The sequence below is a fragment of the Gymnoscopelus braueri genome (genome assembly GCF_963280865.1).
Source record: "Gymnoscopelus braueri genome assembly, chromosome: 15".
NCBI classification, from domain to species: Eukaryota; Metazoa; Chordata; class Actinopteri; order Myctophiformes; family Myctophidae; genus Gymnoscopelus; species Gymnoscopelus braueri.
In genome coordinates, this window is record NC_137620.1 from 42,499,998 (window position 1) to 42,515,041 (window position 15,044).

General features: G+C 39.6%; 1 protein-coding gene across 2 annotated transcripts; it reads left to right on the forward strand.

Moving 5' to 3' along the window:
* The first annotated feature begins 1,968 nt into the window (after window positions 1–1,968).
* On the forward strand, window positions 1,969–8,456 carry LOC308101921 (uncharacterized protein). 2 transcript variants are annotated; one of them, XR_013934582.1, is made up of 11 exons: window positions 1,969–2,430; window positions 3,245–3,398; window positions 3,571–3,772; window positions 4,203–4,743; window positions 4,862–5,048; window positions 5,274–5,534; window positions 5,720–5,891; window positions 5,991–6,142; window positions 7,075–7,254; window positions 7,424–7,485; window positions 8,280–8,456. XR_013934582.1 is itself a non-coding variant. In XM_080451470.1 (10 exons), the coding sequence occupies exons 1-9, from the start codon at window positions 2,089–2,091 to the stop codon at window positions 7,233–7,235; spliced, it is 2,172 nt and encodes a 723-aa protein (XP_080307596.1). In that variant the 5' UTR covers window positions 1,969–2,088; the 3' UTR covers window positions 7,236–7,254; window positions 8,280–8,456. The 2 variants fall into 2 exon arrangements, 1 of the variants encoding a protein (XP_080307596.1); XM_080451470.1 differs by lacking the exon at window positions 7,424–7,485.
* Window positions 8,457–15,044: the final 6,588 nt, after the last annotated feature.

A 15,044-nucleotide genomic window follows, 5' to 3' on the forward strand; every position in this document is an offset into this window, starting at 1 on the left:
ATAATATCATATGTACATGTTCTAGACATTCTAATGATCACCAAAAAAAATATTGCAGACATTTTACTTACTTTTTTGTGAGAAATCCTGTCCAGTGAAAAAGAGATTGTTCTTCCTTCAAGGATTTTCAAGTTGTGACTTTTCCTGCCTCTGTGGGGGGTATTTATATGCAAATATCCCGGCCAATGACATTGCAAGACTAAACAATAGGATCCAATGATGATGTTTAGGTGAAAGAATAACAGGAAAACAAATGATTTATACCATGTTTTTGATAAAATACAAATGTTGTAATATTACAACTGCGGGTCTTGGAGGGTTAAATAGCTCTACATTCTGATAGTACTCATTGCTATAGCCTAGAGTGTTTGTCCAGTAAAAGGAGTCTCCCATGTCTCTCCAACTCTATATTAAACAGAAAATGCATTTTCAGTGCTCTCTCCTGATTGTCACCTATAGGGTTGCCACCACCCAGAGATTGAAATAAGGGACACATCCTGGGCACGGCGGCCACATTTTGGGGGGGGGTTCAAACCCCCCAAAAACCCGGAAATGCATAGAAAACTATGCATTATACCTATAACACAATGCAAACACATTGGTCTTACACCTGCATTAGGCTACTACATCACACTTACTGTAACATGGTTGTAACAAGATCTATTCAGACCATAATCACAAGGAAATTAAATGCAATGCTTCAGCCATACATCAGATATGTATTGTGTATGTATGTATGTGTTGCAGTTTGACATTGGCAGTCGTTTGCAAAATGTGAAAAAGTATCCTTTGGAAAAGGGTATGAAATAAGTAGGCTATACATGATTTGAAACTCCAAAATGTACCCTTATTGTTTAAGCCGTAATGACATCCACAGGTTTTATAGAAATTGTTCAAATGAGGCCTTAAATGTGAAATGTTCTACAAGCATGTTCAAATCGGCTACAGGATAGGTGGGCACTAGGGAGATCTGGGCACCTCGATGTACAATTGGCTATTTTGTCCAAAATGTTAAATAAATAAATATTAGAAAAATTGTATTTATGTAAAATATACATGATGTGAACATGCACGGTACATCATTATTAGACTTATGTTATCCTTCACAGTTCTCACACACACACACACACACACACACACACACACACACCAGTGGTGGAAAAAGTAATCAATTTTTTTACTTAAGTAAAAGTATCGATTCTGCAATATAGAAATTGATATCAAAATACCAAAAGTAAAAATTACTCATTATGCAGAATGTCCCATTTCACGTTTTTAAATGTTTTAAAATATTTTGAAATCGATCTGCTTGATGCAAGGCATTGTGAGCTTGTAGATCGGCTATTTTCAAATGGCCGAAATGTATAGGGCTTAATATAAGTGATTAATGTATGTGTTGTAATAATAATCAAAATCTACAAAGTAACTTAACCAAAGTTTTCAAATAATTGTAGTGGAGTAAAAGCACAATATTTGCCTCTAAGATGTAGTGGAGTAGAAGTAAAAGTATGGAAAATTGGAAATACTCCAGCAAAGTAACATTTTACTGGAGTAAAAGTAAAATTAACTTAAAGGGGAGACACCAGGGAGCTTTCCTCTCAAAAGTAATGACGCATATCTCTAAAAGACCCCCTAAGGATGTCCCCAAAAAAAATCGTTTGAAAAAAAAGAAATGGAAATAGGCAAATTTGAAGTTACAAACATAGCTCCCTCTAGTGGCTGTACTTCGGGAAATAGGCGATTGTGCAATATCCGTGACATCACTCGTATGCGGCCGTAGCTACCAGTGTTGCCATGTCTGCTTATTATAAGCAACTTGTTTTATAGAAAGGGCTGCTTATTTCTCTCGCAGAATCTGGCAACACAGCAGTGCGCGTCATAGGTCTGTTTACTGAGAGAAAGAAGTTGTTGTTGGTCATAGAAGCAGGTATTTGTAGTATTAGTTTTAGTTGGTCGGTAGTAGTTAGTTAGTCAGTAGTTAGTTGTGATAGTAATAGTAGTAGTAGGCCTAGTGTAGTTTTACCAACAGCTTTTTTAAAAGCTCAACCAAACAGCCTTTTTAAAGGCTAACGAAGCTAGCAAGCTAACATGCCCAGGACTTGCGTTATCGGAGGTTGCAGTAACTCCAACTATGATGGAGTAACTTTGCACTTTTGGCCAAAGTGTGAGAAGCTTGCTCGCAAGTGGGATCGCTTCGCACGGATCAAGAGGGCAGACTGGACCAAGGGGACCCCAGGCGTGTCGACGATATGTGGGATCCACTTTACTCCGAGCGATTACGATGGCTATGGGCAATGGAAAGCTGGACTTATCGCAAGGCTGAGACTGAGGAAGGATGCAGTTCCCACTGTCAATGTCGGGTTTTCTGGTGCTCCATCAGCCACCGTTACACAGCAATCAAGAGCGTGTGCCATGATGGAGATAAATCGGGTGAGTGTCTGTGTTTATAAATGCATTTTTATTGTTTTCTTAACCAACAGGGGTACATTATGCATTGGCTTGGACACTGGCTAGTCTGGCTACACCCACGACATGACAATTGACAACGTATACAATAAACATAAGTTATTCCTTGAATTGCTGAAGTAAACGGCATACAAATGGGTCCATCATGTAGCCTGTGCTTTGAGAAAAAAACGTTTATTTTGTCTTCTAAATAGCGCGGGTAAATGTTATTTTGCGCGCGCTAATACTGTGAGTGTGAGCCTAGCTCTGGTCCATAGTGTTAGAAGGACCTCTCCTAACAACTCTATATTGCAGGGGTCTCCAACGTTTTCAGGCCAAGCCAGGACCCCCGAGCTGAGAGAGAGATGAATCAGGGACCCCCTCTAGATTGTATAAAATTGTGTTTCAGATTAAACTATTTCGTTTTTTACTTGGTCTGCTCTTTTCTTCCCTCTACACCTCTGTAAAAAAGAAAATAGCAGATCTAAAAATAGCAGATCTACAAGCTCACAGTTGTGAGCTTGTAGATCTGCTATTTTTTGCTAAAGTTCTCCTCAGAAAAGGGATGCTAGGGTTCAAGTGGTTAATGTAATAATAAATAATCATATCACACAAATATTTGGTGGCCCCCCTGTAGTAACTCTGAGGGGTCCTGGACCCCCTGTTGAAGACCCCTGCTATATTGGATCAACACTGATGTGCACTATGCTGACAGCTTCTACTTGGTATTGTCATCAATAGTGTGACATAACCTTTGCATATTGTTAATGTTTGTATGTTCTATGCTATTTGAATATAGTGCCTGGCACCTACTGTCACAGAGAGGACAGCGGGACCTTCATCCACGGTTTCTCACACTGAGCCAACACCTGTGACTCCAGATGCACGATCGTGTGATCACCACCACCAAGGCACACAGTGCACATGGATACCAACTCCACATAAGAGCATTCGTGAGTGATGAAAACGTATTTTTCAGTTGAACTATTTTACATATTCTCTCTAATATCATGTAATACTTAGTCATTGTGTGTAAGTCTTCATACAATCTAATACAAAGTACAACACTGTAACAACTGTGCCATGGCTCAATAATAATAGCTGCCAATTTTACTGTACTTTTAGGTTGTCAAACCAGTTCTCCCAAGATGATTTCCATTGGTGTGCAGTGTGAAATTATGTTGGATGAACCCGAGACAGCGATGGAGTTGTATGAGGAGGAGGAGGAAGAAGAAGAAGAGGAGGAAGCCATTGAAGACATGGATGATGAGGATTATCTCCCAGGAGAAGATGAAGATGAAGAGGATGGGGAGATGACATTGTCTGGGTCAGTGGCCATGTTTAGCATCACCTGTATGCACTGTAGACTGTTTGTATTTATTTTTTGTAATGTATGCATAATACATTAGTTTAGGAAGTTTTCAGTGAAGACGTTTTTTTATAGTAATACTACAAATACTATTGCAGCTTCTAGTACTATTACTAATGCTAATAATACTAATAATAGTATCAATAATATTTATTATGATTAACATTATTGTGAGTGACGTTCACAGATGTGCACAGATAGGCAATTGTTGCCTATAACTCAGTGCAATTTTGCATTATCTTAGGACTGAGGGTAAATAATGTGTATGCTGTGTTGACATTCAATTCATACTTCTCAAGTTCTAAATGTCTGTTCAAGTACAATACCATGCTAACCATTTAACCCAGAGCAAGGAGTTCAATCTTGTATGTATGTATTCTTTTTCCAGAGAGCCAGAAACCTCTGACCCAGGTCCTGTGAAGGGCAGGAAGTATCTTGTGTTTAGGTCGCAGCTAATGACCCTGTTCCAACACTGTGTGCTGTGTCTTGCCGAAACACCTGGCACAGTCAGAGAATGTGGAACCGCCATCTACGTCACACAAACCTGCAAGTCCTGTGGCCATGTCAAGAAATGGGACAGCCAGCCAAAGATTGGGAGTGTTGCTGCTGGGAATTTGCTGCTGTCGGCTGCGATTCTGGCTTCGGGAAGCATGCCAACCAAAGCCCTGCGCATGCTCAACATATTGGGAATGGCGACCATCCACCGCAACACCTTTTTTAGGCATCAGAAAGCCCATCTTGAGCCTGCCATTCTACAGGTCTGGAAGGACGAGCAAAGTGGCATCATCGCGTCGCTCAAGGATATGGGTGAACCACTGGTGTTGACAGCAGATGGGAGGAGTGACAGCCCAGGACACTCAGCTAAATATGGCACGGTCAGCATTATTGAGCAGAGGATCAACAAAGTTCTCCACGTTGAAATTGTACAGGTATGTGATGCATGTCTTTTTTTCCATTTCTTAATTGCTCAACTATCTGTTTTACATTCATTTTCTAGGTCAATTAGTGTTTAGTTTTTTTGTCTTTATTTATTTTTCTTTATTTTAGAGTAATGAGGTGAAGAGCTCGTCCTGGTGTGAGCTTGAGGGGCTGAAGCGGATCAAGACCTTCCTGGGTGGTGCTGAACTGGTAGTGGGAACACTTATCACGGACAGAAATCGCCAAGTAGCAAAATGGATCCGAGAAATCTGGCTAGGAGTCAAACATCGGTTTGACATTTGGCATATTGCAAAAGGTATGACCTAGTGTGCATTAACAGTAATTAAGTTATTGTTTGTAAGTTTGGAATTATTGAAGAAATGCACCTAAACATTTTAATCTGACTAAACTACTTGATAATGATATCCCTAGACAATCTTTCTTCTGATTATTTTAATTTAGTAACAAACTGTATAATGTCAGAACATTTTGCAGAATTATTTTGATTGTAGACTAATACAAATATGTATACTTTGACTAGGCATCAGCAAGAAGATTGTCTTGCTGGCCACTAAGCGAGAGAGCAGAGCTGTAGGGCTGTGGCAAAAATCCATCATAAACCATCTCTACTGGTCTGCTGGATCGAGCACGGAAGTCGACAGGGACATGATTCTTGCAAAATGGCAGGTTGTGCTCTACCATTTGCAAAACCAACACACAGACCTCCCAAATCCACTAATGCCTTCATGTCCCCATGATCCATTAGAAGAGCACGAAAGAACAAAAGAATGGCTGGCACCAAGTAAGTGACCATTTCATTTTGTCTTTAGATGTCTATAGGCTATAGCAACAGTATTTTCTAAATGTATTTTATTCAAAAAATGTTTTAAACTAATGTAACAGCCTCTGGTCTAAATGGGTTAATGCATGCCTGGAATTCAATCTGATGGGGTTTATACTTTTTGTGTTTGAACCCTGCTCCCACAGACTCTGCTAGCTCAGTTGGTCTGGAGAAGATTCTCCATGGGACTTTGATCTCCAAGGATATTTCAAAGCTCTCCACTGACCACCAAACATCTAGTCTGGAGGCCTACCACGCACTGATCCTGCACTTCCTACCGAAGCACACGTGCTTCTCCTACACAGGAATGCATGCCAGGTAGGCATTACATTTCACAAATGTTATTGTATCTTTTGATTATATGGGTTGCATTACTATTCAGGGACATGCTCTGTTTTGGTTCTGTACGTTTTCTAGAACATACCTTGCAGTCATGCATTACAATGAAAACAGTGGACGCATGCAGGCAGTGCGTAAAAGAGATGGTATGGTACGGTGGTCAGTCGTCTTCCCAAAGGCAAAGAAGGGAGGTCATTCACTCCGCCCAGTGAAAACCCAACCCACTTTCGGTGAGTGTCTACACTAGTATTGTGCAGCCTTGGTACAACTAATATATTTTATATATTCTTGTTTCCTCTTCTTTTCCTTTCAGGGGTCGCCACAGCGAATCATCTGCCTCCATCTCACCCTGTCCTCTGCCTCCTCTTCTTTCACACCAACTAACTTCATGTCCTCTTTCGCTACATCCATAAATCTCCTCTTTGGTCTTCCTATAGGCCTCCTGCCTGGCACTTCCAACCTCAGCATCCTTCTACCGATATACTCACTATCCCTCCTCTGTACATGTCCAGACCATCTCAGTCCGGCCTCTTTGGCTTTATCTCCAAATGATCTAACATGGGCTGTCCCTCCAATGTACTAGGTCCTGATCCTATCCATCCTTGTTATTCCCAGAGAGAACCTCAACATTTTAGTCTCTGCTACCTCCAGCTCTGCTTCCTGTCTTTCCCTCAGTGCGACCGTTTCTAAACCATACAACATAGCTGGTCCCACCACCGTCTTGTTCACCTTCCCTTTCATTCTTGTTGATACTTTCCTATCACACATCATACCTGACAATTTTCTCCACCCGTTCCAACCTGCTTGCACTTGTTTCTTCACCTCATTTCTACACTCTCCATTGCTCATAGGGCAGAACACTGTCCAATATATATATATATATATATATATATATATATATATATATATATATATATATATATATATATATATATATATATATATATATATATATATATATCCACACACATAAAATAACAATTCTGCACGTCTCTAGACCTCAACGGGAGGTGCGGGTCAATGCAAGACAAAATTACAAAATAATACAAAAAGTAGCCTTCAAAAGAAGGGAACGCACACTCTTGAAATGCATGATGACTTATTGATGCAGTATACTGTATTACTGCATCATTAATTGTATCTTCTTCTTTTTTTGTTACAGAATATACCACAAAGGTCATGGAGATGGTATCTTCCAAAGTGTCTGGAGCCAGTGACTGCCAGCCGATGCCTATTGCCCCACCACCGTTATGCCACAATGCAAAACGCCCAGAATTGAGCCTTGCAGTTGCGACATATGTGAGTCGCTACAAGAAGGATTAATCGGCAGGACCCACCTATGGTAAGTTTCTACAATATCAACAATACAGTCGGTGCCTATTGACTTTGTCGTTTCTCATGTTGACATCACACTCCTCATTTGCCTCACTCACTCGTGCAGTAAATCTAGTTCCAAATACTACCACGAGGTGGCGCTTTGGAGTCACTTTATTTTTGTTTCAAACAGACAGACAGACAGACAGACAGACAGACAGACGAGATGTGAGTCCTGACCTGGGAGTCATAAAAAAATGTATGTTTGCTCACTCTGTTGTTACACAATCAAACCCCCCACCAAATACTTTTTTTCATGAGCATGTTGTATGTTTAGATTTTTTTTCAATGGGTCGTTGAGCAAGATGATCACGTTGAGGTTGTTGACTTTCATAGTCTTTACCGTGACTGTGTGTGTGTAAATGGGTTAATAAAAATGTGGCAGGTAGCATTTTGCCAAAAGGCAAGAATTGAAAATTCATGATGCTAATTGAATGATTTACTCTTGTACACAAAATCTAGATCAGGGGTCTTCAACAGGGGGTCCGGGACCCCTAGGGGGTCCTCAGAGTTACTACAGGGGGTCCGCCAAATCTTTGTGTGATAGGATATTTTATTTTACCTTATAACCACTTGAACCCTAGCATCCCTTTTCTGAGGAGAACTTTGGCCAAAAATAGCAGATCTACAAGCATTGTGAGCTTGTAGATCGGCTATTTTTGGCAAAGAGGCATAGGTGTAGAGGGAAAAAAGAGCAGACCACGTAAACAAAAAATGTTGAATCTGAAACACAATTTATACAATATAGAGGGGGTCCCTGCTTCATCTCTCTCTCAGCTAGGGGGTCCTTGGCCTTAAAACGTTGAAGACCCCTGATCTAGATGTTTATGTCTGGATCTTATGTTCATATACAATTGTATAAACAAGCAAAATATGAAGGGGCACAAAGAAGTCATGTACAAATGAAAGCACCTGAAGCCATTAGTGGTAGAAACGTGGAGAGGAGTTATTTATTTTTCTTTAAATTTGAAACTTTTTGTTTTATCATGGCAGTTTGAATCCAGTGTACGGAATACCCGCTTCATTTGGGAATCTGGATCTGACAGCTTGGACCGAACACGAAGGAATCGGGACTCTGTTGTACCTGCCAAGATGTCCCCAGTTCCAAAAAACAAACTGTCTGTAAGCTGTGTAACGGAACTTTCTGTGGAAGAAAAAGTAAAACAGAGTTGATGCCTATTTATTGTTGTGATTTTTTTCTTTTGGACTTACAGTAATGTTATTGTTGTTAGTGTTATTCAGTGCGACTGCCAAAGAAAATAGTAATGTGTTGGTTGCAACTACTTTTCCACAGCACTGTACACGTGTAGTATAGAATGTGTTCCTTGGTGCAGTGGTTCTAATGATCTTTTGGGTCCGGTTTGACCCCTGTAAACAACTTTTTCATCCACGGCACCCCTGAATTACATTGTTACTTTATAGAACATTAAATGTATGTCAAAATATGGTATGTAAACATGTACATTTTTCCCCCTATGACACAGTATGTGACACAGAATATCCTTTTCCATAAGAACAGATTGAAAATAACTTTGTACTTGACATGTAATGACAATTTGAACCCCAGCATTCCTATTCTGGGGGGGAACATTCCCCCCCAAAAATAGCAGATCTACAACCTCAAACCGTGTTGTGTTGCTACGCATTGTGAGCTTGAAGATAAGCGACTTGGTGTAGATGGAAAAAGGTATAGAGGGTGTAAGTAGGGAAATTGAACTGATATTGATGAATTACAAATATGATCAATGTGTTCTACCTGTACTTGCACCATGGCACCAACTATGAGAAACCCTGCCTAGTGAAACCAGTACAAAAATAATGTATGGTGGAATAGTTGTAATGTACATAATATGAGCTAATAAAACAGGTCTGTGGGTATTTGTAGCCACCAAATACTGCCACCAGGTACCAGTATTTCTTGGTTTACGTGGAGTTTTTTTTTGTTGAAATAACTCATTGATGATTGAAACTCACTCATGCTGGGTAACCAGTCGGTCTGCATCGGCTCTATTGTCCTGCCTGTATTGATGGTAGGCTGTTCTCAGCACATGCACATCCAGGCAGACTGTTGAGAAGCCTGGGTGTGCAGTAATGCACACTATTGGGGGGCACTCATTGATGGTGCTGAGTGTCTCCCCATAGCCACGGCAGCAGACACACTCAGCATGGGTGGGCATCACCACACAATTTCCACAGGTGCACCTACAACATAAATATATTTATACCATTATTTCTTTAAATGTTTATATTAAAACATTAATAATGCTAAACAAATATATTTATGATCTTGAAATTATGCAGGCGTTGTTTTATTATTTACAAGTTTTCAAATGTATACAACATCTTTTGAAAAAAGCCGATCTACAAGCTTGTAGATCGGCTATTTTCAAATGGCCGAAAGGTATATATAGGACTGATGTGGGTAATGTATGTTTTGTAATAATAATCCAAATCTACAAAGTACCTAGTAACTAAAGTTTTCAAATAATTGGAGTTTTGAATGTAGTGGAGTAAACGTATAATATTTGCCTCTGAAATATAGTAGAGTAGAAGTAAAAGTATTGCAAATTGAAAATACTCATGTGAAGTAAAAATGCCTCAAAATTATACTCAAGTACAGTACTTGAGTGAATGTACTTAGTTACTTTACAGCACTGTACCAGTTAGTGTTCCCCACTCGCACTGGCTGCCCAGGGTTTGGAAGGGGTGCTGCTGCTCCAGGGCCAGGTCCTTGTGAATCAGGTTCAAACCTGAAAGGTTGAAGAGCTGCTGCAATCTCCACCTCTTCATCTTCTACATCCTCTTCATCTTCATTCTCCACAAAATCCTCGTCATCATCATCTTCTTCATCTTCGTCTTCATCATCATTCTCCACTAGTTCATCATCTTCATCATCATTCTCCGCTAGTTCCTCTTCATCTACATCTTCGTCTTCATCACCATTGTCCACTGAGTCCACCAATTCCTCATCTTCATTCTGCAACAGTTCCTCTTCATCCTCAAAATCGGGAGATGGGGAGAACTGGAAACTACGGTTGCTCTCGCTGTCAGACATTTTCAATTATAGGTGGGATACGCATGGGTATACACAGGTAAAGTCGCGCAGTTGTGACGCACAGTACAGACCTAAAGTATCCAATCTATAAGCTCATAAGTAAAGTGAGCTTGTTGATCTTACATTTTCCAAACATCCTGATAGCCAATTGATTTTTAGTTTCCATGACATTTCGTCAAATCTCAATGTGACATATTTGAAGGGTTTAGCTTTTATAGTTTTGTCCACCTGTAGTGATTTATCCAACTTTGTGTAATTAACCCAAGTCTGGAATGACTATAGGCCTACATAGTAGCAATCATATACAAAACGTTTATGATTGTAGCTGTAGCCTACCTAGCCCACTATTATGCGTAAATAATATAAATCAATATAGGAAAAAAATTTTTTTTTTTAAATGTGTCAATTATGTTTGACAACAATCAGCTGCGTAGATGTCATCAGCAGGTCAAATGTGCGTTTATGTTTGCACTGAGCAAGAGACATGTCATTCTTGTTTGTGAAGGATTGAGATTTAATTCCAGTGGAAAAAAATAGGCATAATTGTATTGTAATTCTAGTTGTGTCCAGCGTTTTTTTTTCTCTGGACTGATGCAATGTAAATGTGGAGAGTGGAGACCCAGCAAATTTTCTATGGACCAAAATAATATTCTACAAATATTCAGAATGGCAGCTCAGTCATACTATGGTTGAGAGTGTTAGGCTGTAAACCAATTGATATTCACATTAACAGGAAAATCAACATAACACTACAATGAATGATTGTATGTATATTATATATGTTGGTCTCTGGTTGGAAATTTTACATTAAAAATAACCAGGAAGAACCACTTTTGTGCATGTTAAAAGTAATATAATAATTAAATGCTTTGAGGCATAGTGTAAACAAGAATACTTGTTTAACATTTGTATTTATCATCCATGTAACCTAAACAGTGTTTATTTCTCTGCTCGGAATTATTTAATTCCTAGTGGAGAGCTATTGTCCAGTGGTTGAAAAAGTACTCAAATATTTCACTTAAGTAAAAGTATCATTAATGTAGAAATACTGTGTACCAGAAGTAAAAGTACTCCTTACGCAGAATGTCCCGTTTCATATGTTTTCAAATACATTTTCGAAAAAATAGCCGATCTACAATTAAGCTCACAATTGTAGATCTGCATTGTGAGCTTGTAGATCGGCTATTTTCAAATGTATTGCCGAAATGTATATAGGGCTGAAGTGGTTATTGTGTGTTTAGTAATAATAATTTAAATCTACAAAGTAACTAGTGACTAGTTGTCCAATAGTTGTGGTGGAGTAAAAGTAGTATTTGCCTCTGAGATGTAGTTGAGAAGTAAAAGTAATGCAAATTGGAAATACTACAGTGAAGTGCAGTAGGCTACTTGAGTAAATGTACTTAGTTACTTTACATAACAAAGCCGTTCACGTCGCGTCGTCGCCCCTCGTCCAGCGGGCAGACCAGAGCATAAAGGTATTTCTATCACTAACTCTTAATTCCATTTAAAATAAATAACTAGTCTACCTGTCCACTATTAATCTAATGTAGTGTCATTGTTTGCTACAGCCAGACAGAACACAAAAATCCAAAGGTAAAAACAAAAAAAAACTTCCAGAACCAGACCCCGAGTCACCTCTCTGGTTATACCCACAGATGAGCGCTCATCTTGGGGCATGCTGATCCGCTGTGGCCCGCTGGAACAGCCTGGTTGATTCAAGACACGCCCCCAAGACAAAATATCTACGCTAGCTCTGTTTCTCTATGAATACTGCAAAAACGTCCGGCGGATTATTAAAAAAAAATTGAGAGTGTATAGCAGACATGTAGTTGATTATGTGAATTAAAAAAGTTTTTTATTTACTTTATTATAAAGAGTGTAAAATAGAGTAATTAAAACAGCCATTTCCAATGCATTCCAGATGGGTGACGTATTTGAGTCTTATCTCTGACGCGTTGTTTTCAGTCGGCCCTTTCCGAGGTGGTGGGAGGGATTTTCGGAATTTTGGCCACTGGGGGCATCTTTCTTCTGAAAACTCTCAACACAGACCCTTTCAGTCTATAGTTGCATTGGCAAATATTTTCACAACTTTGTCACAATTAAATTGGGACAAAGTAGTGTCCATTATGTTACTTCCACTTTAAGTTACTATCCACCACTGACACACACAAACACACACAGGGAGTGCAGCTCACCTGCTGCAGCCTTGGGAGGAGGAGGAGGAGAGGAGACAGCTCATTCTTTCAGAATATCCACACAGTTTTGGGGCCAAGCCATTGGGCTACGCACGTTGGCTGTTATAGCTCAGTCCGTGTCTAACTAACTATAAGCTGGTATGATATACTAACGTCGTTAGTTAACCTCACATGCAGCACCTTATTGTCGGTAGAGAAATGTTACATGGACCTTTATTTTGTTTGTTTGTTTATTTTGTTTCGCCCGCTTGAGCATGTCTGTGTCTGTGCATGTGCATGTTATGAAACCTCCCTCTGACACACAGTAGCTCTGGTCCATAGCGTTAAGTAAAAGTATCAATACTGTGATACTATCATAGTACTGTACAAAAGAGGGAGTTCTAACGTGTAACAGAGTCCTTGTGTCGCACATTGTTCCACAAACACACTGAGGAAAGTCTCACACACGCAACCTCGCGCACTGAGCCTGCCCTGTCAACAGAGCAGCACCCCCAGGGTCCTAGCGCCCTTCGCGATACAGCTCACAAACACATTCTCAAACTTTTTCATGTCAAGGACCCCCAAAATGATATGAATTTGGCCGCGGACCCCCATCTCAAATATTTTGTTCCAGGGACCCCCAGAGGCAAATATTTGAGTTAAAAATGTTGTCTTAAAAAAATATATATATATATCCCAAGGTTTGCACAAATGTTCACGATTTTTCAAAAATAGCAGATCTACAAGCTCACAGCGCGGCACTCGGTGCCGCGCTATGAGCTTGTAGATCTGCTATTTTTTAATAGCCAAAGTATAAAAGGTTTTTAAAAAATGTACGCTATATTTTGCTGGGGACCCCCTGGAACCCCCCCAAGGGGTCCCCGGACCCCACTTTGAGAACCAATGACATAGGCAGGCAGAGGCACAGAATAAAATGTTTTTAATATGCATTTTCCCTTTACCGGGACAAGTGAATTAAGTCCCGTACGGGACGCGCCTCTTTTGGTCAAAATACGGGGCGTCCTGGCTAATATAACGGGACTGTTGGCAATGTTCAGGTAGGTGACTCACCTACCTGAACATTTATTTAAATTCTGTTTACTAAAGAGCTGGAGAGACCCCTGTGACCGAACACACGCTCTGTAGCAATGATTCAGAATATAGTACTTTAACCTTTTTAACAAAAAATATCACTTACCCTACCTTTAAGTGTAAAATGTTGTACTTTTACTCCACTATAATTATTTGAAAACCTCAGTTACTAGTTACTTTGCAGATATACATTATTACATTAACCACTTTAGCCCTATTTTATACCTAGGCTATTTGAAAATAGCCGATCTACAAGCGCACAACGCGTCGCATCGCGACGTGTTGTGAGCTTGTAGATCTGCTATTTTCAAACATTTTATTAATTTTACTTTTGGTACTTTAAGTCCATTTTGATACCAATACTTTTGTACTTTTACTCAAGTACATTTTTAATTCCGGACTTTTACTTGTAACGGAGTAGGCCTACTTCTACATTGCAGTATTGATACTTTTACTTAAGTAAAACATTTGAGTACTTTTCCCACCACTGGCATAATGGTGGTAGTTTTGTCTCCTGCTATGCATCAATGTGGTCTTATTTAACCAAATCCAGTAGTCGTGCAAATGGACAAAGGTGACAGATGATGCTCAGGTACTTAAGTACACTGATTGACCCCGGTAAACACAGAACAAATGCTTTCTCATCCATAGAAACATGGATCGTCACCAATCACTCAGTCATTAATCCAGTGTAAACATTTAGAGCCGTCGTTCACACAATCAACTGTCTGATGATAAGCCGGCTCCTCTATTTGCTGGCATTCTGTGCAAAGACTATCAAAGCCTTCCACTAAAACCGGGGGTCTTCAGCGTTTTTCACAAGGCTCACAATGCTGCGAGGCGTTGTGAGCTTGTAGATCTTCTATTTTTTGGCTTAAAGGGCAAGACCACTTTGGTAGAGGTTTGGGTTGTGTAGTTACCTTGCCATGATGTAACTCCAAAGGTGGACAAGAAATCAAAAATAATTGCTCCATTGATTAGAAATTGATAATTCTAAATTTGCTCCTCATTGACTTACATTGTACCGTAAAACAGCTCTCAAAGTCACTCTTTAAGCACATAAACGAACACGAACAAAGTTGATTCAGACAGTATAGAACATCACCAAACCCAGTACTGTTTGTTTTTTTAATAAAAAATGTTAACTTCCTGCTGATTTTACTATTTGAAGATCCGGATCCGGATCCGTGAATCCAGTCCGGGTTTTCTTCTTAATAAAAATGGCAAAATCAACAGGAAGTTAACATTTTTATTAAAAAAACAAACAGTACTGGGTTTGGTGATGTTCTATATTGTCTGAATCAACTTTGTTTGCGTTTGTTTACATGCTAAAAGAGTGACTTTGAGAGCTGTTTTACCGTACAATGTAAGTCAATGAGGAGCATATTTTGAATTATCAATTTCTAATCAATGGAGCAATTATTTTAGATGTCTTGT

Excerpts from the sequence above, each read along its gene's own strand:
- LOC308101921 (XM_080451470.1), top strand. The coding sequence starts at position 2,089 with ATGCCCAGGACTTGCGTTATCGGAGGTTGCAGTAACTCCAACTATGAT. Across the intron at positions 3,399-3,570 it reads AACTCCACATAAGAGCATTC|GTTGTCAAACCAGTTCTCCC; the intron begins GTGAGTGATGAA and ends CTGTACTTTTAG. Across the intron at positions 5,049-5,273 it reads CATTTGGCATATTGCAAAAG|GCATCAGCAAGAAGATTGTC; the intron begins GTATGACCTAGT and ends TACTTTGACTAG.